The sequence below is a fragment of the Cicer arietinum genome, chromosome 7 (assembly GCF_000331145.2).
Source record: "Cicer arietinum cultivar CDC Frontier isolate Library 1 chromosome 7, Cicar.CDCFrontier_v2.0, whole genome shotgun sequence".
NCBI lineage: Eukaryota > Viridiplantae > Streptophyta > Magnoliopsida > Fabales > Fabaceae > Cicer > Cicer arietinum.
The window spans coordinates 8,010,294-8,033,735 of NC_021166.2; the positions used below are offsets into that span (position 1 = coordinate 8,010,294).

Genomic DNA, 23,442 nt, shown 5'->3' on the forward strand with positions numbered 1-23,442 from the left:
TTGTATGTAGTAAGGTAATATGTGCAGTGTACTTAGTTTGAACTATATTATCTGGCTCAGTTTGCCTTATTAGTTAGCATAAGATCCGCTTCACTTGATCATTTAATTATTACAATTTCAAACCATTTTCTATGTGTAGTTTTTTCTGCTCCTGGTCTTTCCTAAGCCCTAGGCCGCTATTTATTGAGACTGTATTTGTATAAACAATCATCAGTAAGTGTACAGTCTCTAGGGAACATTCTTGGTTTACTTTTCTCATTCTAACAATGCCTGACATCTGCATCAAGCTGTAGTTACTACAATTATTTTAAAATTGCCATTCGATATCATTCTTGGTGCTTTCAGTTGCTAGAATGAATTGATTTGGTTAAAGCATGTAGTCCATGAGATGTTTTCAGTGACAGAAACTGTCTGATGGATGTAATCTATTCACGAAATATCAAAGTAAAACTTAAGTCATAAGAGGCAGCTATATGGATACTTTGGAGGGAGATATGCTTGTGACTAGGGAATATTCTTCTGTACTACATTTTTGGCCATTCATGAGTAGCCTCATGTTTAGAGGGGGTTGGTGGTTGTTCACACTTATATATGCAATTGTGGCTTTAAGAATTGTGAAGTCGTGAAATTTAAATACAAGCTGGTGGTGCAGATGGACAATTGCCTCATTTCCAATATTGGGCATCGGCTACCATTTTAGCTTGTGCTTTACTCCATATTTTCTTTAAATCAATGACTTAATTGCCTCATGGAATTTAATTTTGTACTGGTAAGTATTTGTGTCGACAAGGTGTTTGGACAGTAAAACGAATTGAGTATCTTTTTCCTTATTGGTGTCAACAAGATAACTCGTCGAAGCTGAGTGGCTAAATTACTTCATCACACAAACTGTCAGTCGACCACTGACAGAAATATGGCGTTTGATGTTTGATAATATTCCGTCTTTTGCAGTGTAATTAAAGTTTTAATAAAGTATTTAACTTATTGCACTTTTACACATCTGAAGATGCCAAAAAAGGGAAACCACTAACGCCAACCATGAGAATCATGTTAGTCAAGCGTTGAGAAAGAAAATTACTATGCTATCAACATATTTTTTTATACATTTTGAAGTACAATACTTTGCATGATGGAAATGGCCATTATCCACAAATAGAAAGGACGGTGTATTTAAGAAAGCAACAATTATAAAACAGTACTGGCCTAACGAAGAAAAGTTATAATAATAAATAATAATTACACCGGCTATAGCTAGTATCCGGTTTCTTTATTATTATATCTATTTTTTAGAAAATTAATTAAAAATTTATATACTAAAATATTTTATTTTTTTAAATCTTCAGAGTCGCATCTCCGCTTTGTAACTTTTTGAAGAATAATTTTTTTTCTTCCAATAGAAAATCTCATCTTCGAAATATGATCTCTATTAAAAAAAATTAAATTTATACTGAAATTTTGAAACTTTCTTTTGATATATATTTAATATGATCTCTATTAAAAAAAATTAAATTTATACTGAAATTTTGAAACTTTCTTTGATATATATTTTTTTATGGTAAAGTATAATGGTTAATTTTTTAAATAAATAGTGTATATATATATATATAAACCAGTATCCACCTTGTAAGACCATCAAAAATAAATTGTCATGCAGAAGTGATACACCAAAAACATTGTTTGATTTTGCCATAAAAAAAATTTAATTTTAATATATTTATTTGAAAATAAATTTAACAATAAATTTCATTGTAAAAATCATGTTTAGACTCTAAAACTATAAATCTTAACTTAAAATTAACTTTGGGACAAAATAAATTCTTTTCAACAACAATCAAACATATCAAAATGAATTTTAGATGTCCAAAATCAATTCTGGTCGTTTCAAACGTGAAACCAAAAATAGACTAAATCAAAGAACATCTCACACAAGGTATACTAACATTTTTCTTCTATAATAATATTCTTGAACCTTGGGCATTCATGTAATCCAGCACAAATTGCAAACCCAACTGTTATTTAGTGAAATCAGTCTCCCATGCTGTCAGAGTTCATGCATTCACGTATTTGAGACATCGATTGTTGTTCGATCAGGATCAGACAATTTAGATTTAAACTTGACATTTTAAATTATAAAACTAAAATCAATATTATTTGGACTGATTGATCAAGATCGAACGGTTACTGATGTGTTCGAACACCTGGACTTGCCCAACTGCAGGGAATCCAAATTCTGTAGTGGCTTAAAATTGACCAATTCTGACTTAACAGTGGAAGTAGTCAGTCTCATGGATTAGTTTTCTTGAAAAATAAAAAGTATAATCTTTCCACAAGGTCAATACAGCATAACAAAGCAGTTTAACCTCTGACATACATGCAATATAGTTGAGCATGTTATGTATCCATGCGGACACCGATCTTGCTAAAGTCTACCTTGGAACAAAATTTATCCACATAGGAAGAACATGTCCTCTACCTACAATATGTTACTGTTATCACCCTAAAACTACCAATCTTCGTGACATGGTAATCATTTATTGCAAGCCTGTAATAGCAAGCGATGAACTTCTCCTGCCATTCTATTTTATATGACAAGCTTGACAATGCATCAAAAGAGCCTTCAAAGGTTTGACCACTCAATCTTACTCCAACAACATGCTCATCAGACTTCACTAGCAGAGGACACAAAATTTAACCTATACTAACATGCATTTCCTCCCCAACAATTGCAAATATCTCATTCACCCTGTGAATAAGAGAGAGAAGAAAAGGGTGGAACATTTGAGAAAAAAGATACATTTTAGACAATAAGTATATATTTAAAGAATTAACATCATTGTAATTTTACCTGAAAGTGTTTATGTTCACCTCTGCAAGCCATGATGTTAAATAAACCTGCAGTGTAAAATGTATTAGATATACTCATAACAGAAAGGAAATATAAATTACCCATCTACTAAAAAAAATGCAATGTTCCGATCGGCCTAAGTTTGCTGAAGGGTTTGAAAGTAGGGAGTTAATGACAATTCCTAAAGTACTGCTAAGTGATCCATTTTTATACTTTCTCGCCAAAAAATTATTACCAGAAAAAATATCATAAGATAACTTCCCATTTTAATACTACAAAAGTGTTCTGTCCAGCAATTTGCAAATTCCCGGGAAGATTCTTCCACACTTAAAATGGTGAAGAAATTAAGCTACGACTACAGAGATGAAAAGTAAATTTGGTTTTCAGCTTACGTGTAGCTTTGGAACATCAAAACCATAGTTACATATCAATCTTATAAATTTAAACCTCAATGTAGACACTTCACTATGAATACGGTGCATATAAATGGTATGAAATACAAAACCTGTAAAACCTCAGGGTTGGGTTGGTTGTCAAATCTTAAAGCACCCATGTCAGATTTCCCATCCCGCAAACATGGTGGAACGGGTCCATGAATCAACTCACAGTACATATTGCAGTCGCTCAAATCTTTGAATTCATCAGCATAAAGCTGATCTGACCAATGCAACTGGTTTACTTCTGAAGCATCATAACCAATGGAAATAAATTCAAGAACAAGTAGACGCTGCCCATTTGAAGTACATTTCCCAATAATGATAAAAAAAAAAATAAAAAAAAGTCAGGAATCAATGTAAAATTTAAAATGGAAAAAAAAAGGATTCCAACAATTGCAATCACCTTTAAACACAATTCCATTCTGAACATCTGAACCAGCTCCTCCACCAATTTCTCTGAAATTTTAAAACTTGTAATTTCACAGTAATTTACATGAAAATAATATGGCAGAGAACTCTTGTTTCAATATTATTTTTATATATAAACAAATTTAAGGAAGACAAAGAAACTTTAGTATCCTTCAAAATTATTTTCAGAGATCTAGCATAACTCATGTGGCGGAACTTCTAATCATGACTCAAGTGTTGTCTAGCTTCATTTATGTATTTGTTATAATACTTTCAAATTCTACTACATCTGGGCTAGCCAAAACCTCACTCTGATTGTTTAACCATGCAATAAGCAGTTAGTAATTGACAATTCTATCACAAAGAAAAAACAAGCATGCATTCTAACTAAAGTATATTACAATTTTCTACTACTTGGGGAGAGGGAGTGAAACACAGTCTCGATGTTGATTGCACATGATACGGTCTTAATTGTAAAGTAAAACACAGTCTTCAAATGCATTAAAAGTTTGTACCATGCGAAGATGTTTTTGTGAACGTTATCATACCATGTGAAGAGATTGAGAAGAATGCAAATACTGGAATTCCACCACCATCTCCACTATCTCCAGAGCCACTCTGCTCTTCAGCGTTGTAGGAAAATTGTAATAGTGGACTATTGTTTGATCCTCTGAAAAAACACTTCATTGATCTGCTTACATTGATCATTTTACTTACAACGGCCACCTAAAGTCACAGTGGAAATACACAAATGTATCCACTCATGTACCATTCAGTAAACAATTGCCTCTGAAAATTACAGGTATGTGACAACTAAATTTTCCAGAAATAGTTATTAAATTGCAAAGTTCCGTTTTTCATGAAAATAATGAAATAGTGTTAGTGCTAACAGGTACTCAGCTTCTGTATATCATTATATGTCTGTTTTTCCCTCTTCTTTGAACAAAAATGTGGAAATAGTATTATATGGCATCTGTAACACTTGTGAGCTTTCTGCTATACGAATATTGTATGTTCATTACATGACATATTGTATGATCGGTGTTATGATCGTTACATTACTTTGTGAGTACAAATATATCAATATCAATATTTAAAGTTGAAATCAAGCAAGGATGCGTAGGCAATAGCATACCATGTCCTTATAAGACAGCAATAATTGGCTCCTTTGAAGTTCCTGGAACAGGTGAAATAAGCACATCACTAGATATTAAAAATGATGCCACATATTTTAATTTTTTTAAGGTTATTCTATTTCTACAAGAGAAGAAATTCTATTAGAGAGAATGTAATTAATACTTCTAGATGGAAGATAAGAGGTTTGTCCAGATTAAGATAATGTTACTGATTTGGTTTCCTATTTTCACTTTTAATTACAAAAATACTACTTCTTTTCTTTCACTTTCTTAAGTTTCTTTCCTTATTCGCAAAGTTGTACAAAAAACGGTGAGGACAACATAAACTTATTGGTTTTCACTATTTTTAGCACAAATCTTTGAAAAACGGGGAAAAAGTGAAAATAATGTTACGAGTGAAAGCGGAAAACCTAATATTGACAGGGAAGTAAAGAAATAGCATTCCATTACAAAATGTTTCTTTTCAGTTTGTCATTAACACATTACGAATTAAACCTTTGACCTCTCTAGCCATACCCTAACCCACACAGCCACTCAAGCCAAGCTCAGTTTCATAATTTCTCTCTACCTTACAAAGTGTATCATGAAATGTCGTTCGTTATCACTGACATGGTGGACGAGAAGTAGCACTGTGATGCAAAGTGTTTCATTCATTTTTTTTTTCCAGTGCACCAATGAATTAAACCTATGACCTCTCTAACTGGACGCTAAACCATGCAGCCACTCAAGCCAGTCTCGATTGCATACAGTTTCTTTTTCCCCTAATGAAGTATTCCATTCAATCTTAAATATAAGCAAAAAGTAAAATACATTTTATCCAAATTGGACCCAATAGAAAAAATATTTTGATTTTTTGCTTATATTTGAAACCGGAATGAGTATATTAGTAAATACACTTTGAGGTAAATGAGAGATATTCAGAATAGCTTAAAAACTAAATGTAAAAATTTCACTAAAATCATCCCAAATTCAAATAAATAAGAGTCTTGAGCATGATTGGCAAAACTAAAAGTACAAAGACAGAATACATAAATCTGAATCAAGCATACCTGCTGCTTGAATAGTTTGAAACAAGCTCTCTTTCTTATATCAGGCATATCGCTCAAAACACCCAACTTCATATTAGGCATGTACCTACATCAATTACAAAAGCTTAACCACAAACACCTTATACACTAAACACAATAAATAATGAAAAGTAACATACTCGAGCACGGCTTAAATTTAAACATAATGCACAATAAACTTCGTTAATAAGCATCTAAACCGATAATGTAAAATAAGAACGTGGACTTCATTGGATTCTTCTTAGCTTGAAATATGAAATCGGCGATAGAAAAAAAATTAAGAACGGAATTTAGCGGATTAATATAATATACCTTTGAGAAAGATGAGAGTTGACGAGAGCATTAGCGTAAGATCTTGCGGAGGAAGAAATAGAGGACCATTGATCCCTGAACGATGCCAATTGTGACCACTGGTTTCTGAGATTCCGTTGCGCGGCTTGTCTCCATAACCTGAGGACTGAGGAGGGAAGTGGAGAAGAGATTTGAGGATTGGAATCGATGGTTGTTGAAGGAGACGATGGTTCTGAGTCTAGGGTTGAGTTCAGCATCGCAGAGGGTGAGCGCATGTTTTGCGGTTAGAAATGTGGGAACAGAAAATAGCCAGGGATGCCGCCGCACACCCACAAACCGTCCCTGTCGGCGTCGCAGATATTTTAGTGTGAGAGAGACGGCGAGGAAGAGTGATACGAGAGTGAGAGAGACGGTGACACGCAAGCGTGAGAGATATGCGGCGGCGAGGGTCGGAGAAGCTGCGCGAGAGACAAGAGAAAGCTCTTTTTTTTTTAATTCCTTTTTCTTTTTCTTTTTCTGAAATTTCTTTTTTGTTGTAAAAAATATATTTTTAGGTGAGTCATAAAATAGCCACGTGGGGTGATGAGGTGTCAATTAGGTGTACGAATTATACGGGTATTCATAGATTTCTTCAGTACTCAATTACGCAAATAGGTTCCGATTTGTGGACACCTCTTTCTTAATTGTAGACACTTGTGTGACACTCCACTCACATAGTTTTTATTTTTCAATGAGTGAATTGTTAATTTGCCTTTTAAATTTATATTTTTGGAGGTCGCATCCTTGAATTAGGATTGAAATACACGAATTATAATTCATTTGTTCTTAAGTAAGACTTAGGAAATGACATTCTAATAGGTGGTGGACCATGAGCTAGTTCTGTCATGAGTGGTGGTGGTACTCTTGTGGGTGGTGGTGTAGGTCATCGAATGTGTGGAGGTGGTGGTGCATTTATGAGTGGCGATATAGGTTCCGTTATCGGTGGTGACCTTGTACCAAATCCATCATAGTATATATCTGGTTCTCTAAATTCATATAATTTTATCAGAAAAAATTATAATCAAATATATAAAAACTTGTCCTTAAAATTGCTCATGATGTAAAATCAGCTTTTAACACTCTGAAGTATTATTCTAAAATATTATGTTGTTGGTGTTCCTATTATTTAAATGGCTATTTATATTGTGTTATAGCATTATGCATGTCCATGAACTATAACACTTATAAGTTGAATTGAGAATATATTGAGTGTCCTAAGCCCAAATCATTGAATGGTCTAATTATGTCCAAATATAATTTTGTCTTTAGTTAAACAGAAAAGCGTATAATTAGAGTTCCAAATCAACTACATACCCAATTAAAACATATGCATCCCACTTCTTCTTTCTTTACCCAAATAAAAGAAGAAGAAAAAAAATGATAGAAAAAGGGTGAAAAGATGGATGTGCGAGAAGAAAGGAAAAAAGGAAAAAAGGAAAAAGAGAAAACACTAACTTCATTGTATGACTTTCTCAAGCTCCCCTGTTCCATCGTAACCCGCACACCCATATTAGAGTAAAAGAGGGCCAAGAAAAGTAGTCGATAGGGGAAAATTATGAGAAATAAGAAAAATGAAAGTTAGGATTTCAAATAGGAGAAGAAGTTTATAGCTCTTGAATATTGAGAATGAAGATGAAAACTTGAAGATAATGTATGGTTCTACTTTTAGATAAATGAATTAGAATCAAGCTTTGGGATCTCAAATATCTTCTTAAAGTAACATAGAAAACTCTTTTAAAATTCTCTTAAGTGTGCATATAGATCTTGAATGCATGTTAGGTGTTTGCGGTAATTGCTATGAAATGTTGTTTTATTATGATCGTTGAGTGTTGCGTTTGCGTTGGTGATGATATGATAATTGTTTAGTATTGATAATTAATTGATTTTTGTGCTGAAATTGAATGTTATTTACTTAGTTGAGTAGATGAACCTGGTAACATAAAACTTGAAATGAAAATAATATAATATTGTCCTTGAACATGTATGGGCATATATTTGGTATTTCATTCATAACTTTCTCTATAAATATTATTGAGCTGATTTATGTCCCATTACAAGCTATACTTGATTACCTCCAAAATTGACATTGGTTTTATTAAATTTTTTTAAGAATTGATAGAGAAAATTGAGTTACAAGTTGGAAAATATCTGTTGCTATATTTTTGCACCTATATACCTTATTTTATTAAACTGAACTAATTGAATACCTACAAAGTAAAATAAAAATTATATTTATAAACTAGACCTTTTAATCTTTTTAAAAAGGTATATTTTATTCAAAGAATACATCATTTGATATTTTAATTAAATTGACAAAGTTGTAGTGTTTTTTGCAAAAAAATATATTATGAAGTAGCAGATTTAAAATAAGTATAATAAAAGCGGTATGAATCAATCTTGAGTGAAACCAATTAGATTTAAAAGATTTTTTCTATTACTTTATTTTACATTTGTCATATAAATATATATATATATATATATATATATCTTGAGTTAAGAAACTCGTTTATGAGTAAAATCAATTGAGTACGAAAGAAGACATATAATAATGTTATTATGTTAAATCTATTATTTTACTATTAACAAGCCTACACCACAACACGTAGAGCAGCAAAACACAAAAAACAATTGTTAGAATGATTAATAGTTCTCTAAAATTGGCTAATATTATTATCAGGTAGTCTCAGACAACGACATCAATTTGAGTCGCACACAAGTCAAATACAAGTAATAGAACGCAGTGTAGGGGCAATAATTCGAGTTGTTTCGCTAGGACTTCTAATTATATTAACCAAATTTAGAATCAATTAAATTAAAAATGGGTTTTGAATATAGGTTTGGACAAATTAAGGTAACGGGTTACAATCATGTTGAAACGATTAATCCACTAATTCGAGAATTTCAGACCTATCACAAATTCAATCAACGGGTTCAATTTATAAATTGTGACTCATTCCTATTTGACTATATAATTGATCAAACAAGGGTAATCAACCATATTGTAAATTATGTTTCTTTGATTGAATTAAACATCACAGTAATCAATGTATTCTATTTGACAATCAAACGTGAAAAAACTACAATTTATTTAATTTATAAATTGAGTTATGTCAAACTAAGTTTATCAATCATAGTGAGATTCGAATTAAGCAATTAGAATAACAACATAATCAAATAAAAATAAATAGAATCGTTAATGCAAAATTAACATTATAAAATAAATCTCAACATCTTGATGAAATTCCAAACAATGGATTAATATGAGAAATTTAACATTCCATGAAAATAAGAAAAACTCTTTATTGGTATTCGTTTTGAACTTTAAAACAACTGGTCCGCTGCTAAAGATTATTACAAAATAACTCATATCATGTAATTTGCAGTTTAGATTCCAACATAAAAGTTGTAACTCTGATTTTTAACTTTTCAACGTATGATCGCATGCATCAATCCGATATCCATAGCTCAAGTTATGATCTATAAAGCGAACAAATGTCAATATACAAATAATAAATTTAAAACTCAATTTCGACCTAAAATTTAGAAACGTGCTAAAAACTGATATAGTATAAATTTTTTTTTTTAAATACAATAGTACAAAGTTAAAAACATGTACCAAAATTACATTGATCAATTATTTTACATTAGTCATTTATATATATATACATAAAAGTAATCCTTATATGTACATGGATGGTCATAAAGGAGCATATATATATATATATATATATATATATATATATATATATATATCTTGAACTAAAAAAACTCATTTTTTAGTGAAATTAGTTGAGTTAAAAATAAAACATATAATAAGTTTATTATGTTAAATTTATTATTTTACTAGTTACATAAATGACTCTGTGTATTGTTAACACAATTGCTTTTTATAAAATTATTACATAACACTATTTTCTATGACTTTGATATATATATATATAATTTTTATTTTAAATTATGTTGAATTGTATGAATGTATTAAATATTACTTGTAATCGTTAGTGCTTTATGTTTATAAATTCAAAATACACTAATTTTCAAAAGATCTTCTTATTTTATTATTGTTTTTACAAGTTATAACCACGGAAAGCTCAAAGAATCAGATTTGTGTCAAGATTCTTTCGGGTCACGTCGCACTCCATGGAATCTTCGGCAAAACTCTTTTTGTTGTTGACACTTGACAGAATAACCCTCTAAATTAAGCAATAACTAGTGTGTACGTGCACCGGATAAATAGTACGCGTTGGAATCTTTTACAAAGATTTAAAAATATAAAAAATCTATATATGAAATTGAGGAAATAAATATTTTACAAATAAAATATTACTTTAGTTTATTACAAGAGATAAATCTATTGCTAAGGAAATATTATATTGAGAGATTTACTATTCTAAGATAAAAAAAGTAACTAGTAAATGAATGTTTTTTATTTGCCTAGTGCTAGTGTGCTACAACATTGCCCAGTTCCAATAAAAATTAAACATATATTTCAATAAAAAATAAAAATCAAATAATAAACAAAATAAAGGCAGACTTTAAATGCATATCGTGCATGTGTTTATTATTTGCGGCAATGACTTTCATTTTTTAAATATTCAATAAAAATAATTTAAATGAATTTTGACGGAAACAATTGTTTGTGTGAGAGGAGAAAATACCAGAACAATATATGATTTTATCTGCTAACTTTCATTTGTAGGTTAATATAACATATAAGTGGGTTAATATAGTATATAAGTGGTCGTAGAATAATATGTAAAGAGTATTGTATTCGTTAAATGAATTGTATTTTGTATTTCGGGAGTTTATTGCAGATGTCATTGCACCTTCGATTCAAGACATAGCGTGGCATTCTTGTGTCAATTCAAAAGTATCATTACTTGTATAAAGATTGTTTCAAAATAGGTTGCTTACAAAATAATAGTTTATTATGTTGATGAATCATTTCTTTTGACGTTCAACAATGTGTAGTAGAATGCGGAGAAGTTGAAACAATTCGTAAGTTGTTCTTTGTGTGTCATCTTTTTGGGTCGGCGTGATACAATATTTTAAATTGATCTGGACTATCATACATGTTTCATATGAATGCAATCAATCCCACTAACCAATTTGATGGTCTTTTTTCGTGCGGTTGTGTAACGTGTCAAATAATTAATTTAGTTTAGTTTGTGGTAACGTGAGTAATTTGGAAATCAATAAATGAGACAATCTTTCGTTCACATGCTTTGAATGCAAATCTTATGATTGAACACATTAAACTTTAGCATTAAAGTGAATCAAATTGAATGAAAAAGAATTTTGTTATAGGTATAATCAATGGTGCTCTCAATCATTGAAGTGCATTAACATCGCTTATGGTTAATTATTTTGCTCCTTGTATGAGTAATTTAATTTATATTTCTGTTTTATTTTGATCATACAACATAAAAATTGTAAATTTTTTATTTTATTTTAAATATTTACTATATTTAGAATGTTTTTCTAATATATTTATTTTTATTTATTAAAAAACTATTGATAAAGATTAAATACAATAAATATTGTGTCAACGATAAAAAACATCAAATTTGCCATATAAAGATGTTTATAATATTATTTTATACAAATAAATGTATAGATTCCCGTGAAAATAAATAAATAAATAAACATTATATACTTCATAATTATTAAAAACAATAAATATAATTAGTTTTATTTTATTAATGTAAACAAATAAGTTCATCGTTTACTATATCTTTTCACCAAAATTTGTTTCATATACAATGAAATTTAAATTACTTTAAGATATTTTAGGAATAATATGATCGAGTAAAGTAAAATTAATTGAACTTAGTAGTTTAGCCATCAAAATTGAAAAAAAAAAGTATTTGAAATTGAAAGTAAATCAATTGTAATTGACGTGAATGACTGAATTTCCGTTCACATCTACTGCAACTTAAATTTTAGTTTAGACCAAAAATCACACATACATTATATCGTAAAATAATTGACGAATTTTTTTAGACCGCGACTCAAACTTTAATCCATTTTTTATAGGATATACCACTGTTTTAATCATTCAAAACATAAGACACCATATTTCGATCTTCAACCTAATTAAAAATATAAATTAGTTTTTAAATTATTAAAATGTCAATAAACTTAATCCCAACTTTAAAATAATTCTTATTTATTTTGACTTCAAATATTTTTTAATGGTAAATTATATATTTGATAAATTATTTTGAAAATACATAATTAATTTAAATTTTTAGTTAGTCAAACATTGAAATAACAATATCTTATATTTTCTGGGACTATATTTAACCATTTTTCAAATAGCAATTGTTTAAAAAAAATTCAAAGTAGATTAACGTTTGTAAGCTGTAACCGAGAGTGTGTTGCATGTGAAGAAAATGAATTCAATTTAGTTTTACTTTTATAAATAAAATATAAATAAATATTTTGTTTCCTCCGCTGTTAAGAAAAAGCTACGTATAAACATCAAAGAACAAAAAAAAAAAAAAAAAGCAACGTTCTGTTGAGGGATTTGCTCTCTCACACATCACACCTTCCTCTTCTTTTGTAGTTTCGCTTTATTCCCAGTTATAACTCTCTCGATGGATCCACTAGGGTTTGTTCCAACCTATTAGATTGATCTCGATCTCGCTGCCGCAACCGTAACTGCAACTGTAAGCTACTTTTATTTTTATTTTTATTTTTATGCCACAATACCAAATCATCAAATCTGATTTTATTTATTTATTAGAAACTGAGGGTGATGCTTTCATTGCTCTGTTCTGTTTTTTTTCTTTCTTTTTTTCAATTGAAATTTTAATTTTCAAATATATGTTATTCACTTGAATTATAATAATTGAAATTGATTAAGCACGTGCTAAGTTGCCTCAATAGGTTAGAAAATTGTTTCTTAACCCTCTTATTTTAATTCTAATTTTATTTTGGGTACAGGTATATGGGCTTGGAAATTTGAAGTTAGCAAATAGAAATTTATAGCAAAAGATGTTTTGGAGAAAATTTGGGGATGAGGAATGGATTTCTTGTTCAATACGTTTTCTGAGAGAAGTAAGGTTGAGTGGTTATATATTACACAGCATTTCATTGCCTATATATGAATTTTGGTGAAGAATGAATATCATATTGTTTTATTTGTCTACCTAGAGGTTTGTATTCTTAGTTAGGAATTTATCAGGGTTAACTAGGTTTGCCACGATCGAGCGAGTTTTACTGCAAATAAATACAAGTGTAGCTTTTAGAATTACATAGTTGAGAAATGGATGATGACATCGATTTTGAGTTTTTTCTTCACACCTGGAATACAAAGAATCCAACTGATCGCATTTTCTTTGTATCGTGCTTTGTTGCCGCCCTGGTTGGAATTTTAACCATAGCTTATACAGCCTTTCAGTGGAGGAGAAACATCAATCTAAGTTGGATGAAAGCCATAGCTAGATCTAAGAAAAACCCAAAGGCAAAGCATAAGGTTCCTTTGGCCCCTCATACTTGGGGTTTAGAATCTGTATCTCGTGCTAAGAATTCAAACTGCTGTGTATGCTTTAAGTCCATGTCACCCTCTCAAACTCTAGGGCCTATGGTAGCTTCAGACAGTTTTATCCACCGGTGCTGTATTTGCGGTGCAGTATCTCATCTAAGTTGTTCTTCTAGTGCACCCAAGGACTGTAAGTGTGTTTCTATGATTGGTTATGAGCATGTCGTGCACCAGTGGGCCGTTCGTTGGACAGATATAGCTGACCAGCCTGATGAAACTACCTTTTGTAGTTACTGTGAAGAGCCATGTGGTGGGACCTTCCTTACTGGTTCCCCCATATGGTACTGTTTGTGGTGCCAACGTTTAGTACACGTTGATTGCCATGGTTCAATGTCTAATGAAACGGGAGATATATGTGATTTGGGCCCTTTTAAAAGATTAATACTGTCTCCTCTGTATGTGAAGGAATTGAACAGGAACTTGCATGGTGGTTTTTTTAGCTCAATTACCCATGGTGCAAATGAGATAGCATCTACAGTTCGGGCAAGTATTAGGAGCAAGAGCAAAAAGTACAAGAACGGAAATGAAATACCGGTTGAATCTGGGAATAGTGAGAGCTTTAGTGAAATGTCCACAGACAGCACTGCTGATTCTCATCAAATAGCTAATGGTCATCATGTAATGGAGGAAACAAATAGTGTTGGCTCAAATAAAGAGGTTCAACATCAAGACAGTGACGTAGATAGTAAGACGGACAGAAAACCCAGTCTTAGCCGTAATTCATCTATAAATCAGAAGGAGGAGTCTCAGGTGTTAGGAGTGAAACAGAATTATGAACTGACTGGTTTACCTCCAGACGCAAGACCATTGTTAGTTTTTATAAACAAGAAGAGTGGTGCCCAGCGAGGAGACTCACTTAGGCTACGCCTGCATATTCTTTTAAATCCTGTTCAGGTTTGTTACTCTGCTACATATATTAGTATTACTCTTGCGGTATCTGGTTATCATTTGGGTTTTTGTTTTTTGCTTTCAATGTTCTTCGCTGCAATGTTTGCAGCCTTTATATATATATATATATTGGGAGTCACAAGCCACAGCTATCCCTCAAGTACACGTCTATTTTTATGAAATTACTTAAACACAACAAAATTACTGAATAGTTGCTATCTTCTAGTGGTATACATGAAAGACTCCTAAAAATGATGAAAGTAGTCCTCTCTTGTATTGTGAATACTCTTGGACAATGTGATCATTGAACCTTCCTTTGTTTTGTCTAGGTATTTGAATTGAGCTCATCACAGGGGCCAGAGATGGGACTTTATTTATTTAGAAAGGTGCCTCACTTCAGAGTTCTTGTATGTGGTGGAGATGGTACAGTTGGCTGGGTTCTGAATGCAATAGAAAAACAAAATTTTGATTCCCCTCCCCCAGTTGCTATTCTTCCCGCTGGTACAGGAAACGATCTTGCTAGAGTTCTCTCTTGGGGAGGTGGCTTGGGTCCAGTGGAGAGGCAAGGGGGTCTTAGCACGATTCTGCATCATATAGAACATGCTGCGGTTACTATTCTTGACCGATGGAAGGTAACAGTCAGTAATCCACAAGGAAAGCAACAACTCCAAGTCCAACAACCAAAGTTTATGAACAATTATCTTGGTATGTGAATGCATTTTTCTCATGGTATGAATTACATTTAAATGTATTGGTTTGAAACGTTTGGTAAGTCAGCTTTTATAAACTTTAACTGAGAGGTAGTTTCGTTTTGGGTTGTGGATAGGGGGTTCAGTGGATTATAGATAGGTAGAGAGATGCCTTTAGAGCTTTATGCCACGGTCTGGTACCCTAGTTTCACTGAATTTGATTGATACAATTGATTTTTGCATTGACCTGGCATAATTACATAGTTATCCTGTTCAGTTTGGTTCTAGTCACGTTTTATCGGATAGTTAGTAAGATATTGAATGCATGTGATTTTAGATAAGTTATCCTGCCAGTTTGATTCTACTCACGTTGTGTTGGATAGTTAGTAAGTCACTCTTCTTTATTGGTCATCAGCCTTTTATTTTGAGTGATTAGTAAGATATTGGATGCACTCCACCTGATGTTAATTCGATTCAATCATCTTCTGGTTTTCAAGCTATAGCTACTCTTGCATCATTTTGACTAGTTTCTGTATCTAACAAGTATTTGCTATTAGGAATTGGTTGTGATGCAAAGGTTGCTTTGGACATCCATAATATGCGGGAGGAAAATCCAGAGAAGTTTTATAACCAGGTATTTAATGTCTAATTCAAATTGAATTTTGAGTTGCTTGGCATATTGAGGTAGCATCTAACATGGTCCTGATAAAAAAAGTGACGACTAGTGTTTCCCTCATGACCAGTAGATTATAATAGAAAATATGGATGGGATTGGGAGGGGTGAAACATGTAAAGTGTGTGATTTTAAATTAAAATGGATACTGGATTGTAAAATTTGTAAGATTCTACCTAAAATACAAAATTATGTTCAAAGTCAAATGGATCACTACACACACACAGAATAACATAAGAAAAAGAACCCTCAAATGGATCACTACAAATTGATTAAATTCGAATTGCAAATGATCACCAAATCTCGAAAATCGTCCAAGCCAAAATAATTATCTTCCTAAATCATTTCAAGCCAGGCTCACGATCATCATTTTCCATAAAAAGGAGGGAAGGAGAAGAGAAGAAGCTGGACCAGCACCCATAACATAAGTACATCAAACCCATCCCCTCCACCATGAAAAACCCGTTCAGACAATAACAATGGCTGATCGAACCACCACTTAACTGTTTGAAGATGCCACCAAATAGAACAAGAGGAACAGGAGCACACCCTAATTTGGGTAAATCTACTGAGTTATTCCTCAAATAATACTGGTACCACAGTACAGGTGGTTTCCTAACAACACTCCTGACAAAGCCTTTACCTTGTCTTCAAGGTGAAAGGTAGGAAATTCTTGCAATCTTTTTGTTGATTCCCATGAATTTTCAATCTTGCAGATCCTCCCATTTAATTAGAACTTCAACATGTACTATTGTACTTCCTAAATCTTGTCGTCAAGCTTGAAATACATGCTTCAATATCACACTTGATATTGGCTTCTCCATTTCAACAGTTACCTTAATATGCATAAAATGATCTTAAGATTTCAGTGTATTGGAACTTTTAGGTTCAACGCTGAAATTACTATTACATGTGCAGTTTATGAATAAAGTTCTATATGCAAGAGAAGGTGCTAAAAGCATAATGGATAGGACGTTTGAGGATTTCCCTTGGCAGATCCGAGTTGAGGTGGATGGAGTTGAAATTGAGGTCCCTGAGGTGATTCTTTTAAGCATAAATAACCTTTATTTATTCCACATATCTCTTTCTTATATAGCTGCTCAAAGTATAATAAAATATATTCTTTTTTTTAATTTGAGAGACTAATTCTAATTGAATCATTTGAGATACATACTGACACTTTTACCCCTCTATTTTTAGCATATGAGTGGGTAACCAAAAGTGTGAATTTGGCATTATGTTCATCTTTCTCATGTCAGCACGGGGTTGATGTTTTTAGTAAATAGATAATTGAAGGGGCTATTTTATCATGTAAAAAAAAAAATCAATTCAGCGGTGCATATGCTGTAGTTTTTGAACAGAGGGTGATTCCCCATCTACGGGAGGTCTAAGTAATTTGCTCAAACTTTTATAGTAGATCTTTTTTAATTTCTTAAAACCTACCCCCACCGAAAGTTAGAGCTAGACCCTGTCCTTAAGTGTTCAATTTGGTTTTCGGTTCGATCCAGGATGCTGAAGGGGTGCTTGTTGCAAATATTGGAAGCTACATGGGAGGTGTAGATTTGTGGCAAAATGAAGATGATAGTTATGATAATTTCGATCCACAATCTATGCATGACAAGATACTCGAAGTTGTGAGCATATCTGGAACATGGCACCTTGGGAAGCTTCAGGTAAAAATGAATCCCAATCCCTGTTCTAGTGATATGCAACTTTATGATTTACATTGTGTTTTAATTAAAGGGTCTTACCTTGGTATTTAATATTGATAGAAAATATATGCAGGTGACTAACCTTTTTAAAAAACATGAACATGTTTAAAAAAGCTCTGAATTTAAGAATTAGAGCTTGAATGTTTATATTTTAAGCATGTTTTGCTTCATGGAGCCTGAACTCCATCATCTCAGTTGAATTTAGTATGTGGCCTGTTACTTTAACTGTATTTCATATTTTCAGTATTTAAGCTCTCTTTAATTATAAAATGGCATGCTTTTGAGTTTTAACTAAGTCTGAGTTGTGATTTTGTTGTCTAGATTAAGTTTAACGGAGTTCAAATTATTAAATCATGGATGATAAAATTCTCTGTCAATTGCTTTGTCAAAATAGGTTGGGCTTTCTCGAGCTCGAAGACTTGCGCAAGGACAGTCAATTAAGATACAATTGTTTGCTAAGTTTCCTGTTCAAATTGATGGAGAACCTTGGTTTCAGGAACCCTCTACGATTTCTGTAGCTCACCATGGCCAGGTTATCATTCTAAAACTCCCCCATTGTGCATTACTGGCTGTGCATCTGCCTTCTTTTGTAACCTATCCCCTGCTTTTCATTTTGACATCCTTGTGTCTATTTTCTTACTATATAACTGAATTTCAAAATGTTTGCAATCATGTGTACGACTTGGTGAGGATATATGTCTTCCCATTTTAATGTTTTCCATAATGAAAATTCTACCTGCCACCAAAATTTGACACTTCCTACATCTCAGGAAAATCTTGACGATACTAAGAAAATTTTAGTGATAGAATATAAGTTTCTCATGTTTTCTGATGCCCTTTTTATTGACTTCTTTCTCACTGTCTGAACAAACTGTTGCCATTTTTCATGTCTGTTCAGGCTTTCATGTTGAAAAGGGCGGCTGAGGAACCTCTTGGTCATGCAGCTGCAATAATCACTGATGTGCTTGAGAATGCTGAAACCAATAGTGTAATTAATGCTTCACAAAAGCGAGCTCTTCTTCATGAAATGGCACTCAGGCTGTCCTAAATTTTTTCTATTTTACACCCTGTGATTAGAGATTTTGTAGCAGTTATTTTGAATATGTTTTGCACACCTCTTGTATTTTCCTTTTGAATACTTGTGTCTAAACTGCTCGTTGCTTCTGAAGCAGGCTTGTATATTATGAATACCACACGTCAATAGAAAGAGAGAATGAAATCATATAGCATATAATTTAATTGATGTTGGAATACATATAGCATATGCAATATTTTGTAACTGTAACACGACCTATGCAGCAATGTCTGGAATATCCACCATTTTATGGATCGCCGTGTGAGAAGAGGATTATGATTTTACAGTTAAATATTTTATTGAACAGAACAGTAAACTAACTGCAAATTAAAATAATGTTTGAAGTATTTTAGTTGATCTTGAGAACTTTTCGGACCCAAGGTTTTGGCCTTATTACCTTTGCATTACAATTGGCTCTTGACTCTTACTATGTACAGAAAGACCTTGTTAATATGCTTTGAAGTGTAGATTTCTACCCCCTTCACTTTTGATGTTTTTTCCATAGCAAACCTCTCTTAACCTTTAACCATAGACCAGTGACGAAACCTTTTTCACTTGCATCTATTTCGCATGCCTGTTTATCTGCAACTTGTGGACATGAAATTCTTCTTGGTGTCTTATTACTTTCTTTGTAGATACGGTTCAGGCGATGTCGATAAAAGGCGTAAGCTGGCGATGAGGCACTAGAGCCAAGAATCGCCTTGTGTTTGTGCTTCATCTGTTGGCTTGCCGATGAAGATGCATTTGAATTTTCGATGGCCTTGTTGAGTTGTATGATCATCTGTTTGAATTCAAATGAGTCGTACAAGTCACTACCATTGTACTGAAAGTTGTATCTCTTTGCAGGTTCCACTACATCCTCTTTCTCTTGACTTTTCATTGGAGAGGAAGAATGGGTTAAATTGCACTTTTACTTGTCACTGTATTTTGACTACTTTCTGTTTTTTGAGATTAAAAACTTAGAATGTACACTGGTCAAGAGAGGTGGAAGCTCGTTTCCTTGTCTTGAAAGTAACGTAGATGGGGGTATGTTTTTAGTAAGGTGATTGCATTGTTTTCTACGTTTTTCTTATGCCTTTTGGTTTTTATCGAAGCAACTTGTTTTATGTAAAAGTTAGTGAATTTCCCAATGCAACAACAGTTCAAAAGCAGTGGGACAACAAGCATTTTTCGCAGGTACTACACTTCAATGTGGCATGCATTATGCATATTCTTAAAAATGGAATTGAACATATTCCATTTGGTTAACGTGTCCTTTATTATAATAAGATAGAACTGGATTTGGCTATATCTAACCTTTTTGTTACTTTGTATTGTTTAATTTTTAATTGACATTATTAGTTATTGGAGAAGTGTGAAAGTTATAGATTTGGGGTTATTCAAATTTTCAAGCGAATTCAGACACGTGCTTAGGAGTAAGAAGTTAAATTATTCTGATGACCAGCAAATGTGTCAAACAACACTGCATTAACACCAGCCCTGATAGCCAAGTTGCTAACAAGTTAGCTGAACATGCTCCTATAGAATCTTAAAGACATAGATAATATAATCTTCGACGTTGCTTCTCTTTTGTTTCTATGCCGCTTGTGGCTGATTTATTCTCGGTGGTTTCTAGTTTGGGCTTTTGGCTCATTTGATCAACAAAAACAAACAACACGCCAGTATTCATAAGCCTCGCAAAGCTTAAAGTAGTATATGTATACAGAAGCTCGTTTTCAAAATTGTAAACTCAAATTTATTATTGAATTTTGTAAATTAAAAAATATATTTTTGAAATTATATAATATCGGTAAAAATATTTATCTTAAACTTTTACTGTTAGAGATTTTAATATGATATTCTAATAAAATACGTGATTTCTCCACGTTAATTTATTATCAATATTATTTTATCGAAAACAAATTTATCTATGAAATAAACTTTTTAAAATAAAAATTATTTTTATAATAATAAATACATATAAAATAACTTTTTTTAAAAAATAAATCTCTTGGAATCAGAATAATTGAGATATAATCTTTTCATATATATCTAGCTAAAAATAATGTGAGCTAGATGCTAACTCGCGCCTTGCACGGATAATATGTAATTAATTATTATGTGTATTAATACGTTAATAGAATTTTAAAATTTATATTTGTTTAATTAGAGGAAAATGTACATTATCATTTATGTAAAATGATGAAAACTTGTTTTTGAAATATAAAAATTGTGTTTTTTGTAGTACATAACAAATAAAATATAAAGTTCTTTTAATCAATACTAATGACGGAACAAATACACACGGAATGTAGAAAAGTGAGATATTGCGAATTTGAATATGCACTCCAATATATTAAACATCCCCATAGCCTCATTCTCTAATACGTAGTAGCATGTTTCAGCGAGCTTTAAATTTGTTTTGATAATTCAAATATTTGTTGAGTCGTAATGCTAATTTTTTGATGCAAGAGTAGAAATTTAGTAGTCTAATGGTATAAGACTTGTAAAATTGGATTTTTTTGCAAATTCAAACTTTGGTTAAGGTATTAGATGTGAAATTACAAAAAGATCCTAAAGTTTTCATTATTAGATTTTTTTTAAAAAGACATTAGAAATAATTAGACAATTATATTGTTAAATGAATTATTTCAAAATTTTATTGTACTATTTCTTAATGAAACAAATAAATTTTTATTCCAATAATTCTTATTACAAACGATTTATTGTAACTTATTTAGTTATATTATGACATGTTTTCAGAGAATCTGATAAGTTTATTTCAATTTTACTATACAAATATTTATACTTATTGCAGCGAGTTTCAAATCTATAATATTATGACTGCAATTGCAGTTACAAACTACAATTAAAACCATACTTTGCATATTAACTTCATATTTATAAGACTATAAATATGGACGTTTGAATGATATGAACCAAACAAATTAGGAAATAAATGAAGTAAACATGCATGATACTCTAGAAATTTATCTAATATAAATTTGATCATTCAACACATACATAGTGAAACATGTCAATATGCAACAATGATTACAAATAGGCAACACAATGTTTCATTCTTCAGCTGTGTTACTTCAAAATAGTTCATGTAAATTGTGGCAAATAAATGATAAAGAAGATAACTTTGAATCAATATTGTGATATACCGGTGAAGAAGAATTAAAGTCCATGATCAAAACATAACACATCTTCTGAAATAAGGAAAATAAAATTTTAAAAGGGAACAAACAATCAATGGTATGTGATTGAGACTTGTACAACAAAAAAAAGATGTGATTGAGATAGCTATTGTAAATGGAGCATCAAAGATCTCGTTGTATATTAGAATAGATTATATTGTAATCATTATTCCTAATTTTTTTTACCGAACTATAAATTGTTGTTATGAACTCTAATGCTACCTTCAACGTGTTAAAGAAATAAAAAGTATACATATAGTGAACCCCTCAAGTAAAACCATAAAATTACAAATAATGAATTGGCATAATAGAATATAAATGAATAAACAATTGAAAAACAATTTTTGGAATACGGAATGGAATATAGCATGTGGGTTGTTGGGCTTTGAAGAGATATCAAATATGCATTGTCAATTAAATTGATAGATTAATGAGAAGTTATAAAATAATATTTGTGGATAATTGAATGAGCGTTATTGATGAGATTAATAAGAATTTATGAAATAGTAATTGTCATAAATAAATGAGATTTGGAGTAGGCAAATAAAAGGAATTTAGAAGAATGAGAATGTGTTTTGGAGGTTAAAAAGTGAGTTAGAAGGTGACACATCAGATTTTGTATGATGTAATAAAAATAGAATTCCTTAACATACAAAGAGATGAAGTGTCAACGTGAAAATTTATGAATTTAATTTAATATATTATAAATCTAATTTAATTTAATATATTATAATAGATAGATTGTATTTTTTTTTAATAAAAATTAAGAGTTTCAATACAAAAGAGAGAAATACTTTAAAATTCATTAAACATTATCTCGTATTAGCTTTGCTATCTATCATCATGATATCATATCACTGTTGTAGTATATTCCTCACTCACCCTTCGGTGAAGCTTACTTGCGCTGCTGCACAGCGGAGATAATTTGTTCACTACTCATCATATTTCTCTATTGATATGAATTATTTTTCTGTGTTGAACTATTGGCAATATTTGAAGTATCAACAAGCCGATTTGATTTTGATATCTTGTTTATCTAATTGACGTCCAACCTTTTGTAATATTATTCGTTCAATTAACTACACTACATTTCCATGGTAGGTTTTTGTCTAAATATGATTGTGTTCGATGTTGATAAAAAATTATAAATCTTTGACCGCAAAGTCATATAGAGTTTTGACTGTATACAATCCAAATCTTAAGAGTGACTTTTGTTGTTTTTTGGTCAAAAAGTAGGATTTAGGAAGTCACGTATACATTATACAATGAATGAATTGAGTGACAATGTTGAAAATTTGAAAATTAATTACTCTTAATTATTGATTCTATTTTAAATTCTTTGACTTTTGTATTGAGCATAACTCATCATTACAAAACTGACTTGTAAGGTGAAGAATATCTCTCTTTATAAACTATTATAGAGCTCTATCTCTTATAGATGTGTGATTTGAGTT

At 31.4% G+C, this 23,442-nt stretch overlaps 2 protein-coding genes across 2 annotated transcripts; one reads left to right on the forward strand and one right to left on the reverse strand.

Annotated features, from left to right (window-relative positions):
* Nucleotides 1–2,236: 2,236 nt before the first annotated feature.
* On the reverse strand, nt 2,237–6,712 carry LOC101490978 (uncharacterized). The gene is made up of 8 exons (XM_004508632.4): nt 6,206–6,712; nt 5,876–5,960; nt 4,826–4,867; nt 4,239–4,416; nt 3,686–3,738; nt 3,351–3,572; nt 2,846–2,892; nt 2,237–2,743 (listed from the first exon to the last, which is right to left on the reverse strand). Exons 1-8 carry the CDS (start codon nt 6,457–6,459, stop codon nt 2,689–2,691), a joined length of 936 nt encoding a protein of 311 aa, XP_004508689.1. The 5' UTR covers nt 6,460–6,712; the 3' UTR covers nt 2,237–2,688.
* Nucleotides 6,713–12,633: 5,921 nt separating this feature from the next.
* Nucleotides 12,634–18,953, forward strand: LOC101491290 (diacylglycerol kinase 1). Its single transcript, XM_004508633.4, has 8 exons — nt 12,634–12,894; nt 13,172–14,663; nt 14,987–15,362; nt 15,904–15,980; nt 16,938–17,057; nt 17,528–17,692; nt 18,126–18,263; nt 18,630–18,953. The coding sequence occupies exons 2-8, from the start codon at nt 13,494–13,496 to the stop codon at nt 18,777–18,779; spliced, it is 2,196 nt and encodes a 731-aa protein (XP_004508690.1). The 5' UTR covers nt 12,634–12,894; nt 13,172–13,493; the 3' UTR covers nt 18,780–18,953.
* The last annotated feature ends 4,489 nt before the right edge of the window (nt 18,954–23,442 follow it).

Bases quoted from the DNA above. Each gene is read 5' to 3' on its own strand.
- LOC101490978 (XM_004508632.4), bottom strand. From the start codon at position 6,459: ATGCGCTCACCCTCTGCGATGCTGAACTCAACCCTAGACTCAGAACCA. The intron at 5,961-6,205 runs GTATATTATATT...TAATTGATGTAG, and splicing joins AACTCTCATCTTTCTCAAAG to GTACATGCCTAATATGAAGT. The intron at 3,573-3,685 runs GTGATTGCAATT...TCAAATGGGCAG, and splicing joins GAATGGAATTGTGTTTAAAG to CGTCTACTTGTTCTTGAATT.
- LOC101491290 (XM_004508633.4), top strand. From the start codon at position 13,494: ATGGATGATGACATCGATTTTGAGTTTTTTCTTCACACCTGGAATACA. The intron at 15,981-16,937 runs GTATTTAATGTC...TTACATGTGCAG, and splicing joins CAGAGAAGTTTTATAACCAG to TTTATGAATAAAGTTCTATA. The intron at 17,058-17,527 runs GTGATTCTTTTA...GGTTCGATCCAG, and splicing joins TTGAAATTGAGGTCCCTGAG to GATGCTGAAGGGGTGCTTGT.